This window comes from Lucilia cuprina, chromosome 3 (genome assembly GCF_022045245.1).
Source record: "Lucilia cuprina isolate Lc7/37 chromosome 3, ASM2204524v1, whole genome shotgun sequence".
Classification (NCBI taxonomy): domain Eukaryota; kingdom Metazoa; phylum Arthropoda; class Insecta; order Diptera; family Calliphoridae; genus Lucilia; species Lucilia cuprina.
Genome location: NC_060951.1, coordinates 39,753,902 through 39,770,417, shown reverse-complemented (window position 1 = coordinate 39,770,417; position 16,516 = coordinate 39,753,902). Strand labels below are relative to the sequence as shown.

The window sequence follows — 16,516 nt, the reverse complement described above, 5'->3', positions numbered from 1 at the left end:
GTTAATTTTTATTCTTCGACCAAACAACTTTAGTTATAAATGCGATCTGGTACGCGTCTATTCAATAAGTAATTCCGAAAGCCACGGCAAGAGCATTTTAGATATAATGTGAGTGTTTACAGTGGACTACTTGAGTTTCGATTTTTTTTGCCACCCTGGCCTCTTCTAAAAATTACCAGAAATGTCAGAATAGTAAAAGATTTTGTTCAAGTTTTATAGGAAATCAAACCTGGTTGGAATATTTCATAGAAATCGGTCAATATTGGACCCAAGAACTTAAAATTAAATTAAGTACGCTTCAAAAGTGTATTTAAGCTTTAAAAAAATCGGTGAAAATCGCAGGGAAAGTATGTACACTGCTTGCTTTGTTCTGATAACTTATGTCTGTGAGAGTCGATGCAGTAGAAATTAATACAATAAAGTTGTCAAGTACTTCTAACATTACCTTCAAATTGGTCTAGAGGTCAATATGATGACCCCTTAAGAAAATGACCAGAAATAACAGAATAGCAACAGATTTTGTTAAAGTTTTATAGGAAATCAAACCTGTTTGGAATATTTCATTGAAATCGGTCAATATTGGATCCAAGAACTTATATTAAGTACGCTTCAAAAGTTGATTTAAGCTTCAAAAACCATGTATAGTAATGAAATTTGGCTATTTCAAGTATTATAGGATTTATCAATATTTTATGTCGATCGGTTCAAAGGCCATATTCCGAAAATTACTGTAAATTGCACATTACTAATGATACACTTACAAAATTCATATCTAATTTATAAGAACATCGCACTAAAACACGCTTGAATGGGGATATATAACACATTTCTTAAAAATGTAAAGTCTAGTTTTTTTGTAACAATCTTGAGAAAGATTATTTAAAATTTTTGGTTTCGAGCCTTTCAAATTTTGTGAATTAACTAAATTAATCGTAACCTAAAGAAACAAAATTTATCGAAATAATTACGAAGTTTTAAATTATGTATACCGATCAGTATATTATAGAAAATGTTGTATCTGTGGAAATACTACTATTCTTGGGAATTGGGTTTTTTTATAAGCGAACTTTATATACATCCAACGACCAAGACAAAATAAGTCGGAATAAAAACTAAGATAGAATACTGCTATTACGATCAGGATTTTCATACAGTATATAATTTTTTATACAAAAATCTAAATGTTTTGTATAAAAAGTGCAAGTGATCAATCGAATACGAATTGGATTTAACAAACAAAAAGCATATTACATATTTTTAAAGTAAATGATCCTTTATTGAATTGTTTTTGTTTTTTTTATTCTTACTAAACAACTTGTATTATTATATTAATTTTGCAGTCATTCGTTAACCCTGAAGATTTGGCCTTAAATAAAGTAACCGAACCTGTTCTTAATGATCCTGATGTAGAACGTGTAAGAAGGTAAGTAGCAAAAATATTATTGCACTCAACATCAGAATTATTAACATATAAATCTTACATTTTAGAGCTCATCTCAATGATCTTGAGAATATAATGCCCTTTATGTTGATTGCCTTGGCCTACATAGCCGTAGGACCCAAACCATTGGTGGCACGTTTGTTAATACGTTTCTTTGCACTAGCACGAATTCTACATACGATTGTTTATGCATTTCGACCTATACCGCAACCAATACGAGCAATAGTATTCTTTATTGGCTTTTTTATTACACTCTATATGGCGTTTTATGCGATGATCAAGACGATTGTGTATATTTAATTAAGTTTTTTTATGCATAATTTAAGAAAAAAAGTATATAATTAATGTTTGTTTAAAGATAGAAAAGAGAGTGTGCGGTAAAATAATTTAACAATAAAAATATTTTGTTTAGACAATTAATATTGTTTTGCATGTTTTGGTTGACATCAACGAATGCTAGTTTTTATACAAAAATCGACGACTGTATTGCGGGCATTAGTTGAGATTAATTATGCATTTTGTATATTTTATTAAACGAAATGTAAATAGAGATTTATTTATGGCCAGATTTGTTTAAGTGATTAAAATATAAATGGTAGTTAATACAGATCAACAACGATCAGTTAGAAATTTCGCAGAAACCTTTGAGATTTGGAATTTATGCATTAATACACAAATTTAAAAATTCTAAAAACTATAGAGAATTCTTTCACTTAAGTTTTAAATAAACTATGATTTCAAAATAAGTAGGGTATAAAAAATTCGCTAAATGTAAAACTTGCCATCGTTCAAGATCATTTAACGTTATTTGAAAATTTATAAAATTTTAACTAAAGCTTTTGCTAATAATATAGCAAACCAGTTTGATTAATATTCATTGCAAATTATATATTTAATATACTATATACATCCAATTAGTTTCTGGTATATTTCACGAAATGCAGTCAAGTTTAAAACGCAAACACTATAGTCGTATAAGTCTTCTATATACGATTGCTTGAAACACAACGTCGTTTAACTAACTTAAAACATTATTATTAAAAAAAAAAACAAAACATTAATTTATTTTGAACCGTGTTTATATTAAAATTTTAAATAATGATAAGTCCAACATCAACAACTACAGAATCGACCGAAGCAGCACTAGGTCCATTAAATGGACATAAATTTATGAATATGTCATCGACATCATCAACAACAACTAATAAATTAAATTATTTTTCTATGTTGAACCTTGATAATCCCGTATTTTGTTGCTTTCTTTTTTGGACCAGTGTTTTAGTGATAAAAATGCTTTTAATGTCTTTATTGACTGCATTGCAACGTTTTCGTTATAAAGTAAGTTGTGATTCGTTTTATTTTTTATAGAAAATACTTATGTATATAAATTTGAAGTGGAATTTATATAAATCATCTTAAATTTCATATACAGTGAATAGTGTATGTACTATTTTATAAATAAATTGTTTTAAACAAAACAATTTAAAACTGTTACATTTATAAATACCTAAAAGTACGATATTTATTAAAACAAGTACAGTTCTGAAAGAAATGTAAAACATCTTTGCTTTTAATAAATTGGTTTATTAAGGCCTCTTTTGTTACAACTAGCAACTATGAATGTGGCCTTTAAACATTTTATTGCGCATCGAATGCTATTCAAAACGGAAATGTCTATTAAAAATATAAAATGAATTTACACTTCGACCACCACTAGTTTTGAATGTCGTAGTATAATATCCAGAGAAATACGGAAAATATTTATTTATCCAAACGTTGTAAACGATTTAAATCTAAATGTATATGAAAATATGTTTTACATTGGCCCCTATTCTGCATTTTAATTCGAATCGAAATTTTCTACGTTTGGCAACTTTGGTATTCCGCATTTCGATTGAATGCGTAAACGTAATCGAAATGCAGAATAGGGGTGATTAATTAAAATTCTTTAAATCGAAATATTTAGAAAATAACTCTTTTTTATCTATGGGCAATTTCGTGTCAAGTGATCCAACTCCAAAGATCGATTTGGATTTCTTTATTGTTCATAGATTGTGGTCAAAGTTTGACTTTGGGTCAAAGTTCGTAAGAAAGAAAAAATACTATCCAATAATATTATGCTTGATGCAAATTTTATTAAAATCGATTTTATGTGTGGGTCACATGACACGGAATTGCCCTTATATAAAATTTCTATCCGAGCATATAAAAAATCTACGAACACAACGTGAACTAATCTTATGGGCTACACTCAGGCGTATGTCCTGGGAAATGGTATTAGATACTACTTAGAAGGTATAACATAGACAACCAAAGTTAAACGGCGTCGAATTTATCTAGCGTGTCTAAGTATTTAGGGACTTTCACTGATAGCAAGCTTCCATTCGAAAGAAAATATCCTGGAAAGAATAAAAAAAGGCTCATTACCTATTACATATGCAGGAATTCTACAGAAAAGAATTGTGGTTTCCAAAAAGATATGGCAAATTCGATTTACAAATCGAATCAGGAGGCTTTAAGAAAGGACATTTATAGAAAGATGTTCCATACTAATACTAGAAGTACTCTACAAGCGGCCTTAGTGATCATTCTGTACCTGTGACACATTAACATTTTGGTGCGGGTGTGGCGGCTAGGAATCTACATTAGTCAAAGCTTCGGACGGCAATCATACACAAATTCTGTAGCTCTACTTGATCCGGGTAATTGCTCTTACAGAATTACAGATTGCAATATTATGAATGTAGATAGCGATAAAACACTTGTGATAAAATGTCCAACTAAGGACAATTATTTGATGGATGTGCAGTTTTTACTAAAGGGTCCAATATGAATCCCGGCAATTTATGTCCATAGTCATTATGCTTTCAGAGCATTAGCTTGTCACATGGTACATTCGTGCTGGTTGTAAATTGTATAAATGCTCTTAGGAACATTATGAGACTTTTATTAGACGCTGTTAGGTGTCAATATTATAGATAGATATTCGAGAGAATCCTGGGATAGTAGAATGGATTGCAAAATATCAACGACTTTTCACCTAACATTTGATGTAAATGCTACCAATATACTTATAGGAATTTACCCACTCTAATGAGTCGAACGATGCTGATAGGGTTCAAACGCGACATTGCTCAATTGCAAGCATATTGCAACCATATATTCAGAAGTTGCAGAATTCATTGAAAATGCTAACTCTGCTAAAGAACCTTGACTAGCCAAGAGTAGAGTTTATGACAAAAATGTTAAATATTTTTATTAAGAGCTTGAAAATACCCGATTCCTAAATAAATAGTGCAGAATTCATTGAGAATGCTGACTCTTCTAAGGCTAATGACCCAGAATGAATTGCGATGCTAAACAACCTTGACTAACCGAGAGTAGAGTTTATGGCGAAAATGCTAAACCTTTTTATTGAGACCTTGATAATACCCGATTCCTATATAAATAGTGAGAAAACACTAGTCAGGTAAGCCATATAGCTGCGTATTGCTCAATTGCAGGTGTTTTGCTGATTTTTTGTTGAACTCAATGTTAACCGCAAAATAAACAACCTCCTAGTCTGTGGCGAGCTACAACTCTTCAGAAATCATTCCACATGGAGCCTGTTAACACTAGACTCCTAACTAAATAGAGGGAAAATACCAGGAAAGTCATACAGTGGCTAATCTAACTAATCTTCTCTCAATACAGCAGTGTTTTCGGAAAACACATAACACTACCATTCAAATTTTACAAGGATTAAACAAACAGAAGGACTGTAATACAAACAATACAATGAGATGGATCGTAAACTATTTAAGTAGATGCAGAACCATAGTTTAAAAAAAAATTGAATGCGCTGATACAACAGCTTTCAAGTTAATTATGGAATATTTTCATTTTCAAAATGATTTTGTATGGATGCTAGGGTTAAATGATGTTCGATTATTACAAAATCGGCAGTATAATAGACGTGTATACATAAAAAATTTAGTTGCGCGTACTTTTGAAGAGAATCGGAACCTTTTTCGATAGGCTTTATCGTTGCTCCTCGCTGAGAAGGATGACAGCTTTAATCATAAAATTATTTTGAAAATTATGACCTTAAGTTTCATTCCAATAATTTCATAGGCGGAATATTGAAACAAGTATTTTTGGCTATACTTTCTCACAATATCCTATGTACATTATTAAGGATATGAATACTAAAAGATTGTGAATGGATATGTAACTTCAACAATTAAAAAACTACATAAAAAGGCTATAACCAAGATATTGAAAAAACAAAATTAACTTTGTAGTCTTTTTATATTACACATTTTGTCAAAAAATATAATTTTGCCTAATCATTTTTTAGCAAGTGCAATTTTTTAATACTATTAACTTTGATTGATGAAACCTATCTATAAAAAATTTAATACACCAAATACTTAAGATAATATTTTTAATCAAAATAAAAGTGAGTTCTATAAAAAAAATATTCATGATCATAAGAATGATACAAAAATATTTAATTTCTAAATTACAGATATTGCGGCAATTTCCCAAAGCTTTTATAGAAAAGGTAGATTCGTTAATCAAACATTGAAATGACTAAACAATAAAATTAACAATTATAAGAATTAATGAAAAACTAAATATGTATTTTTTTAAAGGTTTTTCCCAATCAAGAGGATTTGTTTTTCAATAATATAGAAGTAGAATTCAATGATCCTCATGTGGAGAGAGTAAGAAGGTAAAAGTATAATCTAAAATATAGCTTTTTAGATTACTAATTAAAAAACTTTTTTATTTCTAGAGCCCATCGCAATGATATGGAAAACATATTGCCCTATTTTACTATGTCTTTATTGTACATTTGTACTAATCCTTCGGCGGTTATAGCATGCAATCTATTTCGAGTAGCTGCAGTGGCTCGCGTAGTGCATTCTTTGGTTTATGCCTTCTATCCCGTACCTCAACCTTCAAGAGTTTTAGCCTGGGGAGTAATGTTTGTCATTACTTTGTATATGGCTGCTGATGTTGGTTTTCAAATGATCAAATATATTTGAAGAAGTTTTTAAATTATAAAAACTAATAAAGATTTGTATGAATTTTATATCTCAATTTCTAGATTTTTAATAATATTTCATATAATTCTTAAATCGAATATGGAGAAACAGAATAAATATAATGAAAATGTACTTAAATAAAAAATTTTTATGTTCAATTCAAAATTACGTTCAATGTTTTGGCTAAAATTTTTCAATATTGAAAATTGTCTATAATTGAAACTTTTACATTGCTAATTCTTATAGAAAATCTTCAACATATCATTAAAAACAAATTAATTTTCTTTAAGATATTTGCTAATCAAGAAGATCTGGTCTTTCACAATGTCGATTTACAATTCAACGAGCCTCATGTGGAAAGAGTGAGAAGGTAAGGTAAAAATAATAATAAGAAAATAACTAAAAAAGTACCTGTTTAACTGCTTAATTTCAAAATTCTATTATACTGCTTCATTGTATTTCCAGAGCCCATCGTAATGATATGGAAAATATTCTACCTTATTTTACTATGTCCTTAATCTATATCTGCACTAATCCTTCACCAACTCTAGCGTGTAATCTATTTCGTGTAGCCGCTGTAGGACGTATTATACATACTTTGGTTTATGCCTTCTATCCGGTGCCTCAACCCTCTAGAGTTATATCTTGGGGTTTGATGTTTGTTATTACTTTGTATATGGCCGCGGATGTTGGTTTACAAATGATAAAATACATTTAAATTGTTTTTTAAAGTTTGCAAGTGTTTTTTTGCTTCACTTGTTTTTTTTTTTTTTTTTTTTTTGTTTTTTGATTTTTAAGTTTTAAAGGAATTTTGTTTGGTTTTTTTATAACTAATAAACTAAAAATATACAATAAATTAAGCGTTTTTCTTTTGCGTTCATTATTAACTAAATAATGACTGACTGAGATGTATTCCTTTGAGTTGTGACACACATAAAAGCCGAGAATAAAATTTAATAAATATGATTCCAGATTTGATAGTGAGAGGGAAAGGGGGTGGATGATATTAACAGTACGTTGCTTTGGCCAATTTTATTTTTTCGGGATTTAAATATTAAAACCCTGATCTCGCATGCATTTCTTGTGGGCCTCTATTAAATCACCACACTCAGATTCACCCTTTTCAATAATGCTAAAAAAAGTGTTAGAAAAATTAATATTAGTGGGTTTTGTATCCCTATACCTACAAATTCTTTCCTCTTACCATTGATCTCTCACTTTTTTTGTTTCCGGACAGGCACAGCAGGCTTTGCACTTGGGTTTAGCTGCTGGCTGTTCCGAACCGGCACTTACAGCTGGGGCGGCAGCTTGGGCAACTTCTTTGACTGGAGCGTTTCCCATTTTTATATGTTTGTAGTGTAGTTGTTGTTGTGTAAGAGTTTTCTGGAATTATTTAATAATTTGTCCACACAATTCGTTTGTTTTATAAAAATTCTTCAATAATTTTTTTATTTTACTCACTATTGATTATTTAATATTTAATTTATTTATAGATTTATTAATTTCACAATTATTTTGTTATTTTCTCAGGAATTTTTGGTGTTTTGTCGTGCACGAGTCAAAATGAATTAAATAATAAAATTTCAGGGTCACTTTGCAACACTAAAATGTCATACGACCAGCAACAACTGATGCCAGGGTTGGGAAAAGCTTTATATATTACTTTTTTTTGTTTAATACTAAACTGAAAACGAACATTATTTTATATTTGTTTAATGCATAAGTAAAACAATGCTTAGTAGAACAAAAATTTTGCTTTTAACCTCAATAATTTTATATTAACAAGTAATTTAATTCTAGTTATAACTTTACAGTTTTAATATCAATTGTCCATTCCTGCTCAAAAACCAAAGCAAAAAGTACTGTATAAAAAAGCGTAGTTAACATTGTGAATAACAGGGTGTGTCAGAGAAATACATAAATATTAAAAGGAAATTGAAAAAACAATAAATACAAAATTCTCAATTGCAAAATTTAATTTATAAATCATTTTTTAAAAATGCATATAAAATGTTTGTGTAATCGTCAAGAAAATAATCAGTTTAAAAGTTTTCTAAAATAATATTAAAAATGTTCCACCATTAGAAAAACATGAATATTATTTTTATTATAAAATATCATCAATATTGAAAATATATAAAAATCGTAAATTTTGAATAATTTTCTATAAGAAAATCATAAATAATGATAATATTAATTTTCTATTTGAAAATCGTGAATAATAAAAATGTTCAATTTGTGAATTATCAACAAATATTTGAAATTACGGAAAAATTTATCAATACTGAAAATTTCCTTAAAAATTATGTTTGTCTTATAAAATACTTGAATACACTTTTCAAGTTTAATTGACAAAACTATCAATAATATAACGACTTCCAGGAAAGATATATAAATTTTAAAAATTCATGGCCAAAGCAACAACTATTAAAGAAGCTTTAACCAAATGGGAAGAACGTACCCAACAAGATTCTACTAAGGCCACCGATATTGGATTACAATTACAATTTCCACCAATAGAAAAAATGGACGGCACTTTGGGTACCTTGACAGAATGTCGAAAATTAAGTTTGTCAACAAATATGATAGAGAAAATAACAGGAATAGGAAATCTAAAAAATCTAAGAATTTTATCATTGGCCAGAAATAATATCAAAGCGCTAAATGGCATAGTAAGAAAAAATCTTAAGTAACATATAAATAGCTCTGAAATAAAAATTCTCTTATTATAGGAACCTTTAGCTGAGACTTTGGAGGAGTTATGGGTTAGCTACAATGTTATAGAGAAACTTAAGCCTTTGGAGGTAATGAAGGCTTTAAAGGTATTTTATGTTTCCAATAACTTAATAAAAGACTGGTCCGAATTCAATAGAATGGGTGTACCTCCCAAGCTGGAAGAGATTACCTTTATGGGTAATATTTTATATGAAAATATGGATGAAGCAGCTTTTCGCTCGGAAGCTATAAGACGTTTGCCAAATTTAAAGAAATTGGATGGTGAAACGGTTATAAGAGGAGATTAGTATTTTGTTTTAAATATAACATTTTATTTTATTTTTAACATGTTTCCATGGATTCTTCTTTGTTTTGTGAGGATGTAGAGGGGTTTTCAGTAGCTTCTGTTTGAGAATTAGCTTTCTCCTCATATTCCTTTTTAAGTCTTTGCAACATATTATAAGATATTAACTCCACCTTAAGATGTTGAACATTTATGGCACTGCCATCCCAATCCAGGAGAGATTTAAATTTAACAGGATCGCAAAGATTTAAAAGTTCTTAAAAGAAAAGTAACAATTTTTAATTTATATGCAATTAAATTAATTTTATTGTAACTTACGCATTCCTCCAGTTTTATATTCTCCTGTCTCTCTTTCTAAAGTAATTTTAATCACATCTTGTCTAGCAACATGCTGATTAGAACGATTCTTACTAATAGACTGTTTTAAAGCAATTTGTTCTAACTCTTCATCGAATCTTTTGAGATACAATTCAATAAGTTCTTCAAATTCATGTGGTGTTAGCGGATGTGTTCTTCCTTCCTCGATATGTTCTAGAAACCAACTTAACTTTTCACCCATTATATTCGATTTGATAGCATGACCCATTCTCTGTTTGTGTTTGTTGTTTTGCCGGCGGGCTTTTTTGCTGAGAGCTTTGGTCTTGCGACTGTTGGGATGTTTACATTTTTCTAATTCTTTCCGTAGATTTGTCTATAGTAAGAAATATTTGTAATTAACAGAATTTTCGTGAAGAAAATTTTATATTTACCATTTTTTATGAATTTTGTGTTGTTTTTCTTGTATTTGTTTTACACGTGCAGTTTGTTATTGTTTTTATGAAATAGATTGACAGTTGATAAAGTCAGAGGCAAATGGTAATTTGCCTCTGACGCCGTTGCCAAACAACGCCGTTGGTTTGTAATAAAACAAGTAAATAAATTACATTGAGAATTAGAAATAAATGTTTCGAAATTAAGAAATAATAAAATATATTAAAACATATCTAGAAACTAACTTCTTAACTAACTATCCACCTTACTAATATTAGTAATGACTAAAAATGTACATTTTTTCTCCATATCGTTTTTTTATTTCTTTTTAATTAGCGATTTCTTAATTCTTACAAGTTGACAACATTGAAGGAAGTGTTAAACTCTCAAACTATTAGTTTGAGAGTGTACTAAAATGTTCAATTTTAATAAAATTTAGCCAAAACTTTGATACAGTTACTTTTTTGAACATGGATTTTTTAATTTAATTAAAAATTTTATTTTTTTAAATTATTTATTGTAAAAAATTTATACAATTTTAAATTTACTTTTCTGACAATACAAAATTCTCTCTCTCACTTTCCTCACACTTTGTTTCGCAAAAGTATCTGAAAAGCAACAAGTAGTAGGTATAAAATGAGTAGGTTATTATTATTTTGTTTTGTTCACAAATCGAGTCAATGAATCTGCGAAATTTGCCATTGAAATTTATTTAGTTGCTAGCGTTTTCTCAACTTTGACGGACACGTTTTCTACTCAAGATATTGAATCGAGAAAAAAGCTAAAATAATCAGTTGTTAATTAAAAAAGAAAAACACTATATTAAGCAAATAATTTGTGTTCTCTTGGTGAAAAGTATCTAAATATTAAAATAACCTTTTAAAATGTCTTCCTATATCTTGAGAAACGGTAGTACCGCAGCCATACTAAAGAAGTATTTACCACGTCAACTTAGCAACAACAGTTTAAATAATGTAATTTTATTCATTTAAATATTAATTAATTAAAAACTTCTTGAATGTAATATAAAAACAACATTTTCTTAACATATGTTTAATTATTACACAGTTATAAAAACATAAAAGATATATTTTTTTAATTTATTATATTACATAATTGTGCAAATAATTCCAAAGAGTGTATGTGAATGGAGAAAAAAAATAGAAAAATATAAAAATCTGACAGTTTAGCTAACTATTCGAACTGTCAATTTTGCTTTTAAGTGTCTTCATTCATGAGCAAAAAATACAATAACAAAAAATATAAGTAAACATGTGTTATCAGTGATCTCTCATTTTTTGCCTTATAAAATCATACTCTCTCTTATTCTAGTTACAAATTTTTAGTGTGAGTTTAGTTAGTAGATAATGTGTGTTTATTAAACAAGTTCTTATTGTTGTTGTAGTCATTTACAACAAACTTTTGTGTTTTGTTTTGGTTCACATGATTTACATAGAAAGAATGTACGAATAAAGAGAGCATTCTTCAAGTGTTTTTGTTTTATTCTTAAGAACATATGCGAAACATATTTAAGTAAAATATTTCAATATTTCAAATACAAAAACAAACCTTTCTTGACCTTGGATAGATTTTAGGAAACTAAAGTCCGTATTTAATGTTTATTTGTGTAATTTTAAGGTAGTAACAATCTTTACCTACCAATGCCTACTTAATTTTGCGTAAAAAGTAATTAGTGGTGAATTTTTAAAATTATTTCTCTAGTGATAACGACTTCAAAGTATGTACATACATATGTATAATAACATGAAGGTGTGACTTTTAAATTAAAAACAAGTACGCATGACCGACCATATAATACCCTACACCATGAGTATATTTTTAAAATTTTTACTTTTTATAAAGAAACTTTTATGTTGAATATTATTCCAAAATATTTAAGCAATTTATTGATAAAAAAAAACAATATTTCTAAATGAGGCTTTATATATGTAGGTCAAATATGGGCCGATCCTCGGTAAATTTGGGAAAGTGATATATTTTTAAATAACAGTTAGTTTTGTTGAGTTTCATTGCGATACAAATGGTTACAAGGGCGCAGTGTTATAAAGCCATAGGTAATAAAGCCATATGACCTTATTTCTCAATGAAATGAGAAATATAACCATATGGCTTTATTACCTATGGCTTTATAACACGGCGCCGGTTACAAGTCAATTTTAGGCGTTTAAGACATTTTTTTAAGGGGAGTTTGTATGGGGGCTAGGGTCAAATAAGGACCAATCCTTTCGAAAATCTGTAGCGGACGGACGGACATGTCTTAATCGACTGAAAATAATTCTGAATCGATCGGTATACTTTAAGGTGGGTATTGGACCAATATTTTTGTATGTTACAAACATCAGCACAAACGTATAATTATGTTATATACATTTTATGTTAAATCATTTAAACGAAGCTTTAGCTTCGTTAGATAGCTCCCCGTTTCGAATTTTTAACAATTTTATTAAGCTAATTTTAAGAAGATTTCAATGCGACATATGGACATCGATATATCCCACAAGTTAACCTGCGGATTTCGGAGAAAACCATACAACAATTAAATAAATATGCTATTTTGTAGGAAAATTTTGGGTGTTAGAAATAAACTGATATCAAATTCGAATTCAGAAGCTAAAAATACATTAAAATCAGTAGAATTGGTTTGAAACCTTTATTTCATAGTCCTATATAATTCATGAATTAATAAAATTCTAAAAAATATGTTCTAATGAAGATTTATAGAGGATTTATTTATTACTTTCCAACCATTTGTTCAAGTAAAAATATCTGTTTACAATCAGAAGTTTAAAAAAATTACATTAGATATTAAAAGAAAATACGGCATCGGCATTGGTCGAGTTACCATAGGTTATATATCTAGAATATATATTCCATTCTTCTTTTAACTATCACAATGAGATCGATAAGGAAAAATATTTTAATAATTTGTACGATTTGAACTCGAGTGTGTCCAGTGTTTTTACATAATTATTTTGAATAATCGGAAACTGAAAAATCTATATTTTTATTTAAACCCTAGAATCAGCATAATTGATTAATATGTAGTACTACTTAGATTGAAACCGATTATATTGAAAATTAATCTCTTTATAACCTTGATATTCTTTACAGGCTACCGTTACTGGTCAATTTCGTGCCTTTCACCTGACACCTTGCTTGGAAAAGGTAGTGTCATTCAAACTCAGTGATATCGGTGAAGGTATACGTGAAGTTACTGTTAAGGAATGGTAAGTAAATGATGAGAAATATCTTTTAAAATGCACAAATACATTATCATTTCATATTCATTTCCACAAGGTTCGTCAAAGTTGGAGACACTGTACAGCAATTCGATAATTTGTGTGAGGTACAATCGGACAAAGCTTCCGTCACCATTACCAGTCGTTATGATGGTAAAATTCTAAAATTGCATCACAATGTCGATGACATTGCATTGGTGGGTAAAACATTGTTGGATTTTGAAGTTGAAGATGAAGAAGGCGATTCTGATAGTTCTGATTCTGAAGATGAAAAGGAGAAAACTCCCGATAAAAAGACCGCAAGCGATGTTGCTGCCAATCCAAAGCAAGCTACTGATGAGGAAGTTAATCGCAGCATTACTTTAGCTACACCAGCTGTTCGTCGTATTGCCAAGGAAAACAAAGTGGATTTGTCGAAAGTACCACCTACCGGTAAAAATGGTCGTGTCTTAAAGGGTGATGTTTTGGAATATTTGGGACATGTACCACCAGGCACTAATATTCCTCATCCTACTATTGCTGCTAAGGCTGGTGCAGCTGCTGCTGCCTCTGCCGCTGGTAAGGCCAGTGCTCCAGTTCCAGCTGATCGTGTAGAACCTTTGAAGGGCGTACGTAAGGCCATGTTGAAATCTATGTCTGAATCTTTGGTAAGTTAGAACGTTTAAAGGTATAAAAAACTGTAACTAAGTTTTTTTCGGTTTATGTTCTCTAGAAAATTCCCCACTTTGCTTATAGTGATGAAGTGGATATGACCAATTTAATGGGCTTCCGTGATCAATTAAAGGAGGTAGCCCAAGAGAATGGTGTACCCAAATTAACTTTCATGCCTTTCTGCATTAAGGCCGCTTCCATTGCTCTCTCGAAATATCCCATTTTGAATAGTTCATTGAATTTGGAAACCGAATCTATTATCTACAAGGGAGCTCACAATATAAGTGTTGCTATTGATACTCCTCAAGGTTTAGTGGTGCCCAATGTAAAGAATGTTCAAAACAAAAATATTATTGAAATTGCTCAAGATCTCAATGCTTTAATCGAAAGAGGACGCAAGGGCGCTTTGACTCCACAAGATTTTGCTGATGGTACTTTCTCTCTCTCCAACATTGGTGTTATCGGCGGCACCTATACCCATCCTTGTATAATGGCTCCTCAGGTGTCCATTGGTGCCATGGGTCGTACTAAGGTAAGGATAAAATATCTTATTCTTTATTTTTTTTTAATTTTATTACTTAATTTCTCTCACAACCTCAGGCTGTTCCCCGTTTCAATGAAAAGGATGAAGTAGTTAAGGCCTACGTTATGAATGTCAGCTGGTGTGCTGATCATCGTGTCATTGATGGTGTCACCATGGCCAGTTTCTCGAATGTCTGGAAGAAATACTTAGAAAATCCCGCTTTATTCTTATTAAACTGAATTGTTTAATCACTTGATAACCGCCTGTTTCTCCCACCCAATACTTAGATATCATATTAGAAGTCATTGTGTGCGAGTGTGTGTGTACATACGACGTAAAAGGCTGTAATATTGCATTTATTTTAGTTTTTGAAACATGTTTAGTTAGATGTAATATTTTACATTTCTTTAACTTTCTATTAGCGAGTCTTACTGTAACTGTTTAATGTGCATTTATTATGAATATATAAATATGTATTTAACGTTTAATTTTAAGTCGGTTACAGTTAAATCGTTGCATTTAAGTAAATACCATTAATAAATATTTGTTTTAGTAAATATTATAAAGGAATTATTTTGGAGATTTTTGTTTTTGGAATTTTAACGATTTTCAAAAGATTAAAGAATGAAGAGTAAGAGCGGGGTTTCGAGTTAGCAATCAAATGCCAATTAAAGTTAATGCCAAAAGTTAATCTAAAAATAAATTAATTCTAATGTTAATCCCCTTTGATCTTTTTGAATACAAGATTAAACTTTGCAGTGTTGCCACACAAAACAACAGAAAACGTCTCTGTTTTATAAAAAAAGAAGAAGACAATTGTAATCAGAGGTTGTCTCTGATATTTGCTCATATCTCCGTTATTTATAGACCGATTTTGCTTATTTTAAATAGCGATCTTCTCGAAAGCATGTCTAACTGAATTATTGAAGATTCGGATCTCGCCGATATCTGGGGACCTCTAAAAACTGATTTCAACAGACCGACAGACGGACATGGCTTAATCGACTCCGCTATCTATAAGGATCCAGAATATATATACTTTATAGGGTCGGAAAATTATGTTATAGAAATTACAAACGGAATGACAAACTTATATATACCCTTCTCACGAAGGTGAAGGGTATAAAAGTAATATTTCTATATTCGGCTGTGCAGAATCATATATACCCTTCACCAAGTATGTTTTCTGTAGCAGAAAGAAATATTAACCGTTGTACTGTAATACCACCGTCAAACTGTATTACCACTCTCAAACAAATATGAGCTGTATTACCAACATATTACTGCTTTATCTCCTTGTTCTTGTTATACCCTTTCACCTTCGTGAGAACAGAACAGCATTCAAACATACAAAAAAAAATACACAGCTGAATAAAACCAAATACATCTCCACACGCACATGTACATCTTTATCCAATTCACAGTGTTGTTGTTTTTTTTTTAACAAAGCATGGCTTTTTTGATGAAATTTTCAGAGGTTGTCTCGGATTTTTGCTCATATCTCCGTTATTTACCGACTGATTTTGCTGATTTTAAATAGCGATCATCTCGAAAGCATGTCTAACAGAATTATTGAAGATTCGGATCTCGCCGATATCTGGGGACCTCTAAAAACTGATTTCTACAGACAGACGGACAGACAGACAGATGGACATGGCTTAATGGACTCCGCTATCTATAAGGATCCAGAAATATATATATATATATTATATATAATATATATATATATATATATATATATATATATATATATATATATATATATATATATATATATATATATTAATATATATATATTATATATATATATATATATATATATATATATATATAATATAT

At 29.8% G+C, this 16,516-nt stretch overlaps 7 protein-coding genes across 9 annotated transcripts in view; 5 read left to right on the top strand and 2 right to left on the bottom strand.

Moving 5' to 3' along the window:
• LOC111677828 (microsomal glutathione S-transferase 1-like) overlaps positions 1 to 1,857 on the top strand; it is a 2,951-nt gene extending 1,094 nt beyond the window's left edge. The window contains exons 2-3 of the mRNA XM_023439027.2: positions 1,341 to 1,423; positions 1,489 to 1,857. Coding sequence (XP_023294795.1) covers positions 1,341 to 1,423; positions 1,489 to 1,741 — 336 coding nt within the window. The 3' untranslated portion in view covers positions 1,742 to 1,857. The remainder of the gene's footprint in view (positions 1 to 1,340; positions 1,424 to 1,488) is intronic.
• A 493-nt stretch (positions 1,858 to 2,350) lies between these two features.
• On the top strand, positions 2,351 to 6,989 carry LOC111677826 (microsomal glutathione S-transferase 1-like). 3 transcript variants are annotated; one of them, XM_046945881.1, is made up of 5 exons: positions 2,351 to 2,779; positions 5,952 to 5,987; positions 6,079 to 6,158; positions 6,222 to 6,509; positions 6,765 to 6,989. In XM_046945881.1, the coding sequence occupies exons 1-4, from the start codon at positions 2,540 to 2,542 to the stop codon at positions 6,472 to 6,474; spliced, it is 609 nt and encodes a 202-aa protein (XP_046801837.1). In that variant the 5' UTR covers positions 2,351 to 2,539; the 3' UTR covers positions 6,475 to 6,509; positions 6,765 to 6,989. The 3 variants fall into 3 exon arrangements, with proteins under 3 accessions (XP_046801837.1, XP_046801836.1, XP_023294793.2); XM_046945880.1 differs by lacking the exon at positions 6,765 to 6,989 and having other exon boundaries at positions 2,353 to 2,779; positions 6,222 to 6,529; XM_023439025.2 differs by lacking the exons at positions 5,952 to 5,987; positions 6,765 to 6,989 and having other exon boundaries at positions 2,358 to 2,779; positions 6,222 to 6,529.
• LOC124418461 (microsomal glutathione S-transferase 1-like) lies at positions 6,574 to 7,274 on the top strand. Its single transcript, XM_046947075.1, has 3 exons — positions 6,574 to 6,603; positions 6,765 to 6,844; positions 6,940 to 7,274. Exons 1-3 carry the CDS (start codon positions 6,574 to 6,576, stop codon positions 7,190 to 7,192), a joined length of 363 nt encoding a protein of 120 aa, XP_046803031.1. The 3' UTR covers positions 7,193 to 7,274.
• Positions 7,275 to 7,277: 3 nt separating this feature from the next.
• LOC111677827 (cytochrome c oxidase copper chaperone) lies at positions 7,278 to 8,085 on the bottom strand. The gene is made up of 3 exons (XM_023439026.2): positions 7,936 to 8,085; positions 7,679 to 7,857; positions 7,278 to 7,606 (listed from the first exon to the last, which is right to left on the bottom strand). The coding sequence occupies exons 2-3, from the start codon at positions 7,813 to 7,815 to the stop codon at positions 7,522 to 7,524; spliced, it is 222 nt and encodes a 73-aa protein (XP_023294794.1). The 5' UTR covers positions 7,816 to 7,857; positions 7,936 to 8,085; the 3' UTR covers positions 7,278 to 7,521.
• Positions 8,086 to 8,707: 622 nt separating this feature from the next.
• LOC111677820 (dynein axonemal light chain 1) lies at positions 8,708 to 9,539 on the top strand. Its single transcript, XM_023439015.2, has 2 exons — positions 8,708 to 9,146; positions 9,207 to 9,539. Exons 1-2 carry the CDS (start codon positions 8,883 to 8,885, stop codon positions 9,495 to 9,497), a joined length of 555 nt encoding a protein of 184 aa, XP_023294783.2. The 5' UTR covers positions 8,708 to 8,882; the 3' UTR covers positions 9,498 to 9,539.
• Positions 9,500 to 10,424, bottom strand: LOC111677819 (translation machinery-associated protein 16 homolog). Its single transcript, XM_023439014.2, has 3 exons — positions 10,243 to 10,424; positions 9,812 to 10,184; positions 9,500 to 9,749 (listed from the first exon to the last, which is right to left on the bottom strand). The coding sequence occupies exons 1-3, from the start codon at positions 10,243 to 10,245 to the stop codon at positions 9,532 to 9,534; spliced, it is 594 nt and encodes a 197-aa protein (XP_023294782.2). The 5' UTR covers positions 10,246 to 10,424; the 3' UTR covers positions 9,500 to 9,531.
• A 526-nt stretch (positions 10,425 to 10,950) lies between these two features.
• Positions 10,951 to 15,247, top strand: LOC111677817 (lipoamide acyltransferase component of branched-chain alpha-keto acid dehydrogenase complex, mitochondrial). The gene is made up of 5 exons (XM_023439012.2): positions 10,951 to 11,217; positions 13,376 to 13,491; positions 13,562 to 14,150; positions 14,216 to 14,686; positions 14,755 to 15,247. Exons 1-5 carry the CDS (start codon positions 11,128 to 11,130, stop codon positions 14,914 to 14,916), a joined length of 1,428 nt encoding a protein of 475 aa, XP_023294780.2. The 5' UTR covers positions 10,951 to 11,127; the 3' UTR covers positions 14,917 to 15,247.
• Positions 15,248 to 16,516: the final 1,269 nt, after the last annotated feature.

Coding starts and splice junctions, on each gene's coding strand:
- LOC111677826 (XM_046945881.1), top strand. CDS start 2,540: ATGATAAGTCCAACATCAACAACTACAGAATCGACCGAAGCAGCACTA. Junction 2,780..5,951: donor TGCAACGTTTTCGTTATAAA/GTAAGTTGTGAT, acceptor TCTAAATTACAG/ATATTGCGGCAATTTCCCAA. Junction 6,159..6,221: donor CATGTGGAGAGAGTAAGAAG/GTAAAAGTATAA, acceptor TTTTATTTCTAG/AGCCCATCGCAATGATATGG.
- LOC124418461 (XM_046947075.1), top strand. CDS start 6,574: ATGGAGAAACAGAATAAATATAATGAAAAT. Junction 6,604..6,764: donor AGAATAAATATAATGAAAAT/GTACTTAAATAA, acceptor ATTTTCTTTAAG/ATATTTGCTAATCAAGAAGA. Junction 6,845..6,939: donor CATGTGGAAAGAGTGAGAAG/GTAAGGTAAAAA, acceptor TTGTATTTCCAG/AGCCCATCGTAATGATATGG.
- LOC111677827 (XM_023439026.2), bottom strand. CDS start 7,815: ATGGGAAACGCTCCAGTCAAAGAAGTTGCCCAAGCTGCCGCCCCAGCT. Junction 7,607..7,678: donor AAAAAAGTGAGAGATCAATG/GTAAGAGGAAAG, acceptor CACTTTTTTTAG/CATTATTGAAAAGGGTGAAT.
- LOC111677820 (XM_023439015.2), top strand. CDS start 8,883: ATGGCCAAAGCAACAACTATTAAAGAAGCTTTAACCAAATGGGAAGAA. Junction 9,147..9,206: donor TCAAAGCGCTAAATGGCATA/GTAAGAAAAAAT, acceptor CTCTTATTATAG/GAACCTTTAGCTGAGACTTT.
- LOC111677819 (XM_023439014.2), bottom strand. Junction 9,750..9,811: donor ATATAAAACTGGAGGAATGC/GTAAGTTACAAT, acceptor TTTTCTTTTAAG/AACTTTTAAATCTTTGCGAT.
- LOC111677817 (XM_023439012.2), top strand. CDS start 11,128: ATGTCTTCCTATATCTTGAGAAACGGTAGTACCGCAGCCATACTAAAG. Junction 13,492..13,561: donor GAAGTTACTGTTAAGGAATG/GTAAGTAAATGA, acceptor CATTTCCACAAG/GTTCGTCAAAGTTGGAGACA. Junction 14,687..14,754: donor GTGCCATGGGTCGTACTAAG/GTAAGGATAAAA, acceptor TCACAACCTCAG/GCTGTTCCCCGTTTCAATGA.